The 12266-nt window shown below is 59.7% G+C and overlaps 1 protein-coding gene across 1 annotated transcript in view; it reads left to right on the plus strand.

The window, feature by feature from the left end:
• Positions 1 to 11974, plus strand: part of Dync1h1 (dynein cytoplasmic 1 heavy chain 1) — a 63166-nt gene extending 51192 nt beyond the window's left edge. Inside the window, 24 exon segments of the mRNA XM_047537674.1 lie at positions 34 to 246; positions 375 to 502; positions 2313 to 2466; positions 3203 to 3349; positions 3434 to 3584; positions 3722 to 3975; positions 4064 to 4198; positions 4340 to 4434; positions 4524 to 4698; positions 5122 to 5197; positions 5793 to 5953; positions 6194 to 6305; positions 6390 to 6450; positions 6537 to 6660; positions 6738 to 6851; positions 7473 to 7643; positions 7748 to 7965; positions 8060 to 8163; positions 9732 to 9943; positions 10180 to 10333; positions 10712 to 10854; positions 11007 to 11175; positions 11312 to 11439; positions 11625 to 11974. Of these exon segments, the coding sequence (XP_047393630.1) occupies positions 34 to 246; positions 375 to 502; positions 2313 to 2466; positions 3203 to 3349; positions 3434 to 3584; positions 3722 to 3975; positions 4064 to 4198; positions 4340 to 4434; positions 4524 to 4698; positions 5122 to 5197; positions 5793 to 5953; positions 6194 to 6305; positions 6390 to 6450; positions 6537 to 6660; positions 6738 to 6851; positions 7473 to 7643; positions 7748 to 7965; positions 8060 to 8163; positions 9732 to 9943; positions 10180 to 10333; positions 10712 to 10854; positions 11007 to 11175; positions 11312 to 11439; positions 11625 to 11753 (3528 nt within the window). The 3' untranslated portion in view covers positions 11754 to 11974.
• The last annotated feature ends 292 nt before the right edge of the window (positions 11975 to 12266 follow it).

Here is a 12266-nt window from a genome sequence, read left to right on the forward strand (position 1 = left end):
GCGCCCGCCTGACCTGCTCTTCTGATCTCCTAGGTGAACCGGAGCACTGCTCTTCTGAAAAGTCTGTCTGCTGAACGCGAACGATGGGAAAAGACAAGTGAAACTTTCAAAAACCAGATGTCCACCATTGCTGGGGACTGCCTCCTGTCGGCCGCCTTCATCGCGTATGCAGGCTACTTTGACCAGCAGATGCGGCAGAACCTGTTCACGACCTGGTCCCATCACTTGCAGCAGGCCAACATCCAGGTGGGGCCCCGGGGCACTTGCAGGGGTTCTGGGCCAAACCGAGGAGGAGCAGGCTTTGAAAAGAGGCTACCTGAGATCAGCGCCTCTGTGTAGCTGGGTGGAGGGAGGTAACCAGCCTCGCCTCTCAGTTCCGCACAGATATCGCGAGGACAGAATACCTCTCCAACGCCGACGAGCGTCTTCGCTGGCAAGCCAGCTCACTGCCTGCCGACGACTTGTGCACGGAGAACGCCATCATGCTGAAGCGGTTCAACAGGTCAGTGCTGGACGCAGAGGGGCAGGGCAGGGCATCGGCACCACCTGCTCCAAGCTACTCCTCAGCAGGGAGGCTGGGGAGCACCACGCAGGCAGAGGGTGCGTGACGTGCTTCGTTCTTACATCATGATGACCTGAGTTGTCCTTTTAAAGCTGATTGGCAGCTGTGTGTTGTGGTGGACATTGACAGTCCTCTTGAAATACTTCAAGAATTTGAATATTTAAACGGAAAGTTGTTGCCTGTTTCCCTGGGGAAGGCTGGAATAAAGCTGGGCATGGGAGGCTGCTCGGGAGGCTGAGCTGGAGGGACCCTGAGTTTAAAGCCAGCCTCGGCAACTCAGCAAGATCCTAAGAGAAAAAGAAGGCTGGGCCTGGGGCTCAGTGGTAGCACTTGCCTAGCTTGGGTTAAAGAGAGCAAGGTGGAGCCGCTGCAGGGAAGGTGCCCCCGTGCGGAAGCCGGGGAAGCCCCAGGGCCGACCTGGCCCTCGTGCTCTCGCCTGTGGGTGGCCCCAGGCCTCGCAGACTGCCCCTAAGCTCCTGTGCACGTCCTCAAGCATTGTCAAGCCCCTGCTGAGCCCTGGCGTGTGCCATGGTCCTGAGGATGAAGAACAGTGGCTTATGCCATTTGAGATCAGCCTGGCCTGGGGCTGAGTCAGTCCTGCAGGCCACGCTGCACAGTGCAGGTCAGTCATGCTGTCTGCGCGGGGCAGGCTTCGTCCACGTGAGGAATACCCCAGCCTTCAACCCAGAAGTGCCCGCTGGCCATAGGAGAGGCTTGGTGTCCCCCTGGACACTCAGCAGGTGACTATGGATACCTGAGCTTGCCTGTGAAGGTAGACTGTCACCTGCCACCGTCGCCTAGTGAGGGGATCTGGTGAACAGAGTGGGAGGCTCCCTCCCTTCTGCCCTTCCACGGTGTTGGCATTCTGTACAGGCCCAGGTGTCATTACTACCTAGTGTGTGGTTTGCTGGGTTTTTTCACTAGCTGGACCCTAGACTTCAGCCTCTTTTTGCCTTTGTTTCCTCGTGTGTAAAGTGGAGTTGACGACGGTACCTGCTTACAGTCTAGTTGTGGGGTAAATGAGACGGCATTTAAATGCCACAGAAGCCAGCTCTTTTTTGTGTGGTGCTAGGGCTCAAACCCAGGTTTCGCACAGCAAGCACTCTACCACAGAGCCACACCCCAGCCTGGACGTGGGCTCTTCTGAGGCCACAGGGCTGGGCGTGGCATGGTGGCAGAGCACTCGCCAAGCTTGCTCAGGCCCAGCATTCCCCCGCATCCCCCGCATCCCAGCCCACAGAAAGCCCTTCAGCCCATCGTTGTGGATGCCTGCTTCCCTGGAGCTAGCGACTGGAAGGGTAGCAAAAGGCAGACAGGCAGCACGTAGCCCTAGGAGAAGACCGGTACGGGGGACCTGCTCCTCACGGTTCAGGAGGTGACGCAGGCTTATTGGGATTTCCCCCTGCAGTTCTGGGAATGGAAGCCAGGGGTGCTGTACCACTGAGCTACACTCCTGGACCTTTTTATTTCTTACTTTGAGATGGGGCCCTGCTAAGTAGCTGAGGCTGGCCTGGAACTTGGGATTTCAGCCCTTCTAGCTGCTGGAATCGTGGGCATGGCCACCGTGCCCTGTGGGCCTCTCAGTCTCTGTGTGAAGCATGCAGGTCTTGTCAGTCTTTGTTGGTGAATCTGGAAATGTCCAGTGGTCACCCTGAGTGGTGGTAATGGGCTTGCTTTCTTCCTGTCTCATCAGGGACTCTGCTGTCCCTGCTGGATTTCATAACTTGCTCTTCTTTGGCCTCATCCTCAGGTATCCACTGATCATTGACCCCTCCGGACAGGCCACGGAATTCATCATGAATGAGTACAAGGATCGTAAGATCACACGGACCAGTTTCTTGGATGATGCCTTCAGAAAGAATTTAGAGAGTGCGCTGAGGTTCGGCAATCCGCTTCTGGTCCAGGTTTGTGTCTGTGTCTGAATTCCTGAGACCTGATCCAAGAGTGATTCCTTTTAGGGCTGTGTTTACTTTTCTCCAACTACAGTTGATGTAAAGTCAAACTTAATTAACGTGTACAAATAACAGACTTTTATGAAACTGTCAAGACTGTTCTAAAAATATAAACCCAATAAGCCAGGTGTGGTGGTGCGTGTCTGTCATCCACTACTCAGGAGGCTGAGGCAGGGGGACCACAAATTTGAGACTAACCTGGGCAACTTAGCAAGACCATGTCTCAAAATAAAAATAAAAGTGCTGGGGATGTCATGGTAGAACACCCCTGGGTTCAGTCTCCAGTATCACTAAAAAAAAAATTCTTTAATGTGTATACATATCTAGCAAAATCTTATATTTGTGTGTGTGTGTCTACACATGTGCACACACACACATATCTGTGTATATTGAACATAAGCAGTGTTTGCTTTTAAAATTCCATTGGGGGGTGTAAGTCGGCACTGCCCGTCAGACCACCTTGCCACGGTAGACCTCTCACCATTTGAATTGTCCGGCACAGGAGCCACGAGCCACGTGTGGCCGCTGAGTACTTCTGTGCCAGTGTGAGTAGAGTCGAATTCTAAGCAGCCACGTGTGGCCTGGGGGGATCTGTGAGACCATGCAGGTCCCAGTGGCTGGTGGCTTCTGGGTGGGAAGTGACTGGGCATACGTCACCTGAGCTTGGCCTTCCTCCTGTGCCGTGCAGGACGTGGAAAGCTACGACCCAGTGCTGAATCCAGTCCTGAACCGCGAGGTCCGGCGGACAGGGGGGCGAGTGCTGATTACCCTGGGTGACCAGGACATAGACCTGTCGCCGTCATTTGTCATCTTTCTGTCCACCCGGGACCCAACGGTACGCAGCGAGGCGGTTCTGTGGGAGCGGTGGCCCTGCCCTCTGGCAGCGGGGTGAAGACTGTCCTCTTGTGCGCTTCGGCAGGTGGAGTTCCCCCCGGATCTCTGTTCCCGGGTTACCTTTGTAAACTTCACGGTCACCCGGAGCAGTTTGCAAAGCCAATGTCTCAACGAGGTCCTCAAAGCAGAAAGGCCGGACGTGGATGAGAAGCGCTCTGACCTCCTGAAGCTGCAAGGTATGGCCCGTGGCCGCCTGCAGGCGAGGAAGCCGGCCTGAGGGACCGGCAGGACCCCGTCTGGGTTGCACACTTGGGAGAAGGCTCTCCTTTGGAACAAGTGTGTCGCAGCAAGTGCGTGTGCTGTGTCGCTTCAGGAGAGTTCCAGCTACGATTGCGCCAGCTAGAAAAGTCTCTGCTACAAGCTCTGAATGAGGTGAAGGGACGCATTTTGGATGACGACACCATCATCACAACTCTGGAGAACCTGAAGAGAGAGGCTGCCGAGGTCACCAGGAAAGTGGAGGAGACCGACATCGTCATGCAGGAGGTGGAGACGGTCTCCCAGCAGTACCTGCCGCTCTCCACCGCCTGCAGCAGCATCTACTTCACCATGGAGTCCCTGAAGCAGGTGACCGGGCACCCTGGGCACTGGGCGGGGGCCCGCCCTACCTGGCTGTGGTGCCGGGTGGGTGGCCTGACGCCGTGCCTGCTTTCAGATCCACTTCCTGTACCAGTACTCCCTGCAGTTCTTCCTGGACATCTACCACAACGTGCTGTATGAGAACCCCAACCTGAAGGGCATCACCGACCACACGCAGCGCCTCTCCATCATAACCAAGGACCTCTTCCAGGTGGGCAAGGCCCCTGCGTGGGCGTGGGGGTGGCAGCTCAGTGGGGGCTCTTGTCTAGCCTGTGCAAGGCCCTGGGTTCCATCCCCAGTACCACCTCAGAAGAGCACTTCTTGGGGAATATGAGCACCCATGTCTCTGCAGGTGGCGTTTAACCGAGTGGCAAGAGGCATGCTGCATCAGGACCACATCACCTTCGCCATGCTGCTGGCGAGGATCAAACTGAAGGGCACAGTGGGGTAAGTCGGGTGGCCTCCCGTGGGTCACAAAGCCAATCGGTGCCAACAGAAGCTAGTGTAAGGTCTGCCCGTCTGTCCACCCCCTGCAGGGAGCCCACCTACGACGCTGAGTTCCAGCACTTCTTGCGAGGAAAGGAGATGGTTCTGAGCGCGGGATCCACCCCCAAGATCCAGGGGCTGACTGTGGAGCAGGCAGAGGCCGTCGTGAGGCTGAGCTCTCTTCCCGCATTCCGAGACCTCATCTCAAAGATCCAGGCAGACGAGGTAGGCATCTCCTTGGGATGGACCCATGGGAAGCTTGGCCTCGTCCCAGGAATCAGCAATAAAGACCACATGCTGGGCTGGGCTGGGGTCAGTGGTGGAGCGCTTGCGTGGCACGTGTGAGGCACTGGTTTCCATCCTCAGCACCTCATAAAAATAAATAGATTTAAATAAAGGTATTGTGTCCAGCTACAACTAAAAATATTTAAAAAAAAAAAAAAAAAAAACCACGTGCTGCGTGACCCTGAGCCTGCACTGTGCCTTCTGTGCCAGACAGCAGGGCACCCACTCAGCCTCCCCCAGAGGTCAGCTCTGGGCCTGGAGGTGCAGCTCGGTGGTAGAGCCAGGCCCTGGGTTTTACTCCCAGCAACACACCCAGAATGCCAGCTCCATCCCGAGGCACTGCTCTCTCTGTTGTCTCCACAGCAATTTGGCATCTGGCTGGACAGCAGCTCCCCGGAGCAGACGGTGCCGTACCTCTGGAGTGAGGAAACTCCTGCCAGTGAGTGGCACGCCTGCCCCCGTGTTTCCTTCCTGGGTCTAAATGTAAATGAGGGGTTTGCTGTTGAGTGACACTCCTAAAAAGCAACGAGCCCCCGATTGCCAAGATAAGTGTTCCAGGGTTGAAACTTAGGGAAGCTCTTGTGATCACAAGTTTGAGGCCAACCTGGGCAAATCAGTGAGACTCTCTCAAAGTAAAAACTGGAAAGGACAGGGGATGTATTTTAGTGGTAGAGAACTTAGCATGTGCAAGGCCCTGAGTGCAACCCCAAATACCACCGAAAACCCTAAAAATAAACGAGCCGGGTATGGTGGTGCACTAAACCCGGGACCCTGGGGCGGATTGAGGACAGTGTGCTGAGACCCTGCTCTTAAAATAAGTAAGAGCCAACAGGTGGCCCGGGGTGCGTCCTGCCCCAGGGTGTGCAGGGCTGGCAGAAGCAGCAGGTGGTGGGAGGTCCTCGGGCAGGGCGCCAGGGTGGGCGGGGCTTGGCCCGTCTGGAGCGAGAGTGCTGGGCGGCGGGTGCTCTGGGTGGACCGGGTGGACCAGGTGGCCGGGCGCCCTCATGCCCTTCACCTGGCACGCCTCGTTTCAGCTCCCATCGGGCAGGCTGTCCACCGCTTGCTCTTGATTCAGGCTTTCCGGCCTGATCGCCTACTGGCCATGGCCCATGTGTTTGTGTCCACAAACCTGGGAGAGTCCTTCATGTCCATCATGGAGCAGCCACTGGACCTGACCCAGATCGTGGGCACAGAGGTATTCCTCCCAGCCTCCTTGCCCCGACTTCCCTGCCAGCAGCTGCTGCCCGGGCGCTGCTGTGCTTCCCGGCCACAGTCTTCTCCAAGGCCAGGCACCGCTCTAGACCCCAGACCTGCCAGCCGCATGCTGCCCTTTCCTCTCCCAGAGACTGCGTCCGCCGCGCCCTCAGGTGGCTCTTGGCAGGCACACGATGTCTTCAGGCACGATGCCTCTCACCTCTGCCGCCTTCATCTGCAGGTGAAGCCAAACACGCCTGTCCTGATGTGCTCTGTGCCTGGGTACGACGCCAGTGGGCATGTTGAGGACCTCGCGGCCGAGCAGAACACGCAGATCACTTCGATTGCAATTGGTAAGGGCTCTCCGTGGTCTTGTGGAGCTGGGGTGGCCTGGAGCACAAGGTTGCTGTTGCTGACACTAAGCCCCCTCATGCCAGGCTCAGCAGAAGGCTTTAACCAAGCAGATAAGGCGATAAACACTGCTGTGAAGTCAGGCAGGTAGGTCTGATTGTTGTGATTAAAAAGCCCACGTCCCGAGAATTCTGGCAGGGACCCGCCTTTGACTGTGGCTCCCCCGCGTGCAGGTGGGTGATGCTGAAGAACGTGCATCTGGCCCCAGGGTGGCTGATGCAGCTGGAGAAGAAGCTGCACTCGCTACAGCCACACGCCTGCTTCCGCCTCTTCCTCACCATGGAGATCAACCCCAAGGTGAGTGCCTGCGCAGCCTCCCATGCCAGCCGTGTGCACGCCGAGCAGTGTGGTCACTGGTGCCTTGTCCTCCCCAGGTGCCTGTGAACCTGCTTCGTGCAGGTCGCATCTTCGTGTTTGAGCCACCGCCGGGGGTGAAGGCCAACATGCTGAGGACGTTCAGCAGCATCCCTGTCTCAAGGATATGCAAGGTAAAGATCAGGTCCTCCTGATGCCATCTCCCTGGGAACCCGGAAGCCGCCAGGCCCCTCCTCAGAACTCAGAGCGGGCCTCTGTGTCCCAGCAGCACCCACCTGGCAAACTGCACGGTGCGTTTGCTTTTTACGTTTGTTTTATTTTTATGCAAGAATCTTGTGCAGGCTGAGGCAGGAGGACTGCAAGTTGGAGACCAGCCTGTGTGACCTACTGAGACTCTGTCTCAAGTGAAAATAAAGGGCTGGGGATGTGGCTCCTTGGTAGTGTCCCTGGGTTCAATCCCCAGTACCACAAAAAACAGTGGAGGGGCAATTTTTCTGTACTTAGTAAGTGCTATTTTTGTTTTGTACTGTGACCCTCACTTAGAAAGTCTGCCTCCATTTCTTTCTCTCCTGGCCGAGTTCATTCTTTCACGTGACCTGGGATCCCACCTCCATACCTAGGAAACCACCCGTCCTGTGGCTGCGGTCCCCGAGTCACCTGGAGGGTGGCCCAGGTGTCGGTGTGGAAGGCTCCTGGCTGGCAGGGCTGTGGTTCAGACGTGGCGTCCCCACTGCTCTCGTGGGCAGAACACGAGATGTGCCGTGGGTGACTCCTGTCCTTGTCACCTCCCCTAGTCTCCCAATGAGCGCGCCCGCCTCTACTTCCTGCTGGCCTGGTTCCACGCCGTCATCCAGGAGCGCCTGCGCTACGCTCCCCTGGGCTGGTCCAAGAAGTATGAGTTCGGAGAGTCCGACCTGCGGTCAGCCTGCGACACAGTGGACACATGGCTGGACGACACGGCCAAGGCAAGCGGGCCAGGCCTCGGGGGGCTCGCAGCCAGGACACGGCTCGCTGGGTACCTGCTGGGTGCGAGCGGTGAGGAGGGCCTGACCGTGGCTGCTCCCCCCAGGGCCGGCAGAACATCTCGCCCGATAAGATCCCGTGGTCGGCCCTGAAGACCTTGATGGCCCAGTCCATTTACGGCGGGCGCGTGGACAACGAGTTCGATCAGCGCCTGCTCAACACCTTCCTGGAGCGGCTCTTCACCACCAGCAGCTTCGACAGCGAGTTCAAGCTGGCGCGCAAGGTCGACGGGCACAAGGACATTCAGATGCCCGACGGCATCAGGTGCGCCCCTGCCCGTCCTGCGGTGGGCGGTCCTGCGGTGGGAGGCGTCGCCACCCGTGGCCTCTGACGCCAGGTCCCGCCTGCTGTCTTCCAGGCGAGAGGAGTTCGTGCAGTGGGTGGAGCTGCTTCCCGACACGCAGACGCCTTCCTGGCTGGGCCTGCCCAACAACGCGGAGAGGGTCCTCCTCACCACCCAGGGTGGGTGCCCCTGCCCAGCTGCTGCTGCCCCTGGAGCCCTGGGCAGTGCGCGGTCAGACGCCCACCCTGCCTGGGGCTTTCCTTCCTTCAGGGGTTGACTGGTGCTGGTGTTAGGATTCGTTTACTTGTTTTCCTGCTGCTGGGGGTGGAGCTGGGCCAGTGCCTGCGGGCAGTTGCTCTGCCACGGAGCCACGCCCAGCCCTGCAGTGATACCTTCAAACCATGGGTCACTTTACTTTGAGCCAGAGAACAGCTGATGAGTGGCCCTTACAGCAGGTCCCAGCACGCATCAGCCTGCTCGCTGGCGCATGCAACCCTGGTTCCACCTGCCTAGACCTGCAGCCTGGAAACAGCCGGGCCAGCCACCTGCTGACCGCATCCTCCAGGTGCCTGCTGGTGCTGGGGGCTGCCCATGTCATCTGAACTCTTCTTCAGGAGACAAGGGCCCAGAAAAGATGAGACGCCCACCAGTAGTGAAGACAGGACCAGCTCGTCCAGGCTGTCCCTCAGCTCTGTGCCGCAGGCTCGCCTTCCCAGGGACGGCCTTGTGCCAGCAGGTGCTTCCCCTGAGGAGGCAGCTGCTGCCCAGGGGGAAAGGAAGCACACTGGCCGCAGGCTGCAGAGCCGAGCCACCTGTTCCCAGGAAGCAGGGATGCTAGCCGTGCTGTGTGGGCTAGCAAGCAGATGAGGGGTTTGAGGCCTGGCCTCAAAGGGATGGGGGTTTGACCCCCTCACAGTGTCGAGGACTCCAGTGCTGGAGTCACTCGCCCTGAACCCTCCCCGTGCACGGTGCAAGGACTGTTGTCTGACCCCATGGCCAGTGGCACTGTCAGGGAGAGCCCCCACTGAGCTGCCTTCAGTCAGCTGGGGTCAGCATCCGAGGGAAAGCTGGCCCTGGCGGGCAGTACCTGGAGCTCTGCGGAAGCCCAGCAGACAGGACAGCAGTGTAGAAGCCACAGTGGAAGGACCCCAGAAGGCACTGTAGTGACCAGGTGTGCGTTCAGAGCTGAGGGGCTCATGTAGCTCAGCGCCCACTCTTCCCGGGACTGTGAGTGGGCACAGAGCTCTGGGTCTGAAAGAGCTTCTCTTAGGTCTTTGCACCCAGCAGGCTGGTTCCATTCTGTGGTTTTGGCACTGAGGATTGAACCCGGGGGCTCCTTACCACTGAACTGCCTGCCCAACCCTCTTACTTTGAGACACGGTCTCGCTAAGTTTTGGAGGCTGGCTTTGAATGCGCTTGAACTTCAGTCCTCCTGCCTTAGCCTCCCAGGTTGTGGAGATCATAGTGCGCAACACCGTGCCCAGCACTGGTTCAGGTTTGACAGTCATGAACTTGACCTGGTGACGGTTGTTCTGCATTCATCTCCTTACCTTTCTGGCCAAGCCATTGCCTGGGCTTTGAGACCAGGTGCCAGCTCAAGCTTATGCTTAGCATTGCAAACAAAGCCCTGGGTGTCACCCGCATGCCGAGGAGGCGAGGGCAGCAGGATGGGCCTCAGAGGCTGCAGCCGACGCTCACCTGCCTTCCCTCATGCTTCCCTCTCTCCTGCTGCGGCACCGTGGCCCAGGTGTGGACATGATCAGCAAGATGCTGAAGATGCAGATGCTGGAGGACGAGGACGACCTGGCGTACGCGGAGACCGAGAAGAAGGCCAGGACGGACTCCACATCCGACGGGCGCCCTGCCTGGATGAGGACGCTGCACACCACCGCCTCCAACTGGCTGCACCTCATCCCTCAGACGCTGAGCCACCTCAAGCGCACCGTGGAGAACATCAAGGTACTGGCGCTGGGCCCGGCGCCGTCAGGGCTGAGCAGAGGGTGCCCTTTCGTGAGATGGGAGGGTGACTCGGGCGCGAGCTTCCTTGCTCCTCTCCAGGCAGTCAGCCGGCCAGGCCCACGGCGGGTCTGCGGCCAGCTCCGAGGCAGCCGCCGCTCTGGGTGGCTCCCCAGCGGTCGCCTGGCTTCCGTCCTCGCCTTAACTCTTGGCTCTGGCCTCCCCTTGGACACGTCTAGGACCCTCTGTTCCGGTTCTTTGAGAGAGAAGTGAAGATGGGAGCCAGGCTGCTCCAAGACGTGCGCCAGGACCTGGCGGACGTGGTCCAGGTCTGTGAGGGGAAGAAGAAGCAGACCAACTACCTGCGCACCCTCATCAACGAGCTGGTGAAAGGTACAGCCCCGCTTCTCGGGGACGCTGCCCACACAGGCCCCTGGCCAGCCCGAGGCTGGGGAGCCTCCATGCAGACCCCTGGAGCAGCTGGCATGGTGCTCTTGGAGGGCTGTTGGGGGAACGTGGTGGGTGAGAGCCCTGGGGAGCAGGGTGGCAGGACAGGGGAGGCAGGCTGCCGGGGCACCTGGTCCAGAGGTCGCCCGGGAGCCTGAGCTGCCTCCCTGCGCCCAGCCCCCAGACCAGCTTGGCCCCAGAAGCTGCACTGGAGACCTGTCCTGGGCCCTCCTGGGGCAGGGAGGGCGCAGAGGGAGGCAGGCAGCGCCCCTGGTCTCCGTGGGGCCTCCTGGGAGTGAGCCCGGGCTCTGTGCTGTGCTGCAGGGATTTTGCCCCGGAGCTGGTCCCACTACACGGTGCCCGCTGGGATGACCGTCATCCAGTGGGTGTCGGACTTCAGTGAGCGGATCAAACAACTGCAGAACATCTCGCTGGCGGCTGCGTCTGGGGGTGCCAAGGAGCTGAAGGTAGGGAAGCTCACTCCAAAAAGTGCGACTGTCCCCGCAGGCGGGAGCAGCACCGCCCAGGAGGAGCCGGGCAGCTCTGGGGACAGCTCTGTGCTGTCACAGGCACAGGCCCCACACTGACCTGAGCTCCCTCCTGGGGCGGCTTCCCACAGAACATCCACGTGTGCCTGGGTGGCCTGTTTGTGCCCGAGGCCTACATCACCGCCACCAGGCAGTACGTGGCCCAGGCCAACAGCTGGTCCCTGGAGGAGCTCTGCCTGGAGGTCAACGTCACCACCTCACAGAGCGCCACCCTCGACGCCTGCAGCTTCGGGGTCACAGGTGAGCCACAGCTGGAGACAGCCTGCTCGCCGGCATGTGCCTGCGGCAGCCTCGACCAGGTTCCCCGGCGGGCTGACGGTGACGGTCAGAGCCCTGTGGCCAGGACGGTCCACTCAGACAGGACTCCCCACCCCAGGTCTGAAGCTTCAGGGGGCCACGTGCAGCAACAACAAGCTGTCTCTCTCCAACGCCATCTCCACCGTCCTGCCCCTGACACAGCTGCGCTGGGTCAAGCAAACCAACGCCGAGAAAAAGGCCAGTGTGGTGAGTGGCCCTCCTGGCTGTGGTCCGGGCACCGCAGGACCCCAGTGAATAGGCAAGCCTGGACACAGACCTCCCAGGAGGCCTCCCAGGCCCCTTCCACGGCCTCCCTGTTGCCAGAGCCGAGGCCAGCCTCCTCTCCTCCAGCCCTCCGAGGCCCCTTACGCTGCTCTGCTGCTTTCCTGCAGGTGACCTTGCCTGTCTACCTGAACTTTACCCGCGCAGACCTGATCTTCACGGTGGACTTCGAAATCGCCACGAAGGAGGACCCCCGGAGCTTCTACGAGCGGGGCGTGGCGGTCTTGTGCACAGAGTGAAGCCCAGCTCCATGGCTAACCCGTTCTGTAACAGGAAAGCCTGATATTTAACACTGACCCTAAGGTGCACTGAAGGTGTGGACTTGTGAAAAGGAGTGGTCGGTTGCTTGGAGGTGGAGGAGACGGGAAGAAGGCTGCGGGCAGGGGCGCGGGCCCGGAGCCGACGCAGGGTTCCGGAGGCTGGAGCATGACACGTTGTATGAAATAAAACACTAAGCATGGCCCGGCTCCCGCCTCTGTGTCAGTGTGGTCCCGAGGCTTGGAGCCCCGGAGCCTCCCCGCCAGTGCCCTCTGCAGTGGGCAGGGGCAGAGGGCCTGGCTCCCGGGCACCACCTGCCAGCTGCTCCCGGCCCTGCTTTTGTCAGGAGCCTGGGGCACTTGCTGCATGGTGGCCACAGTGCCTGTGAGTGAAGAAGCTGGAGGCCCTGCCCAGGAGCCGGGTCACCCTGGGTTTGGGATGGGGCGCCTGGCGCCCACCTGCAGCCCTCCTGGGGACAAGGGTGTCTGTCCCCT

This window comes from Sciurus carolinensis, chromosome 2, assembly GCF_902686445.1.
Source record: "Sciurus carolinensis chromosome 2, mSciCar1.2, whole genome shotgun sequence".
NCBI lineage: Eukaryota > Metazoa > Chordata > Mammalia > Rodentia > Sciuridae > Sciurus > Sciurus carolinensis.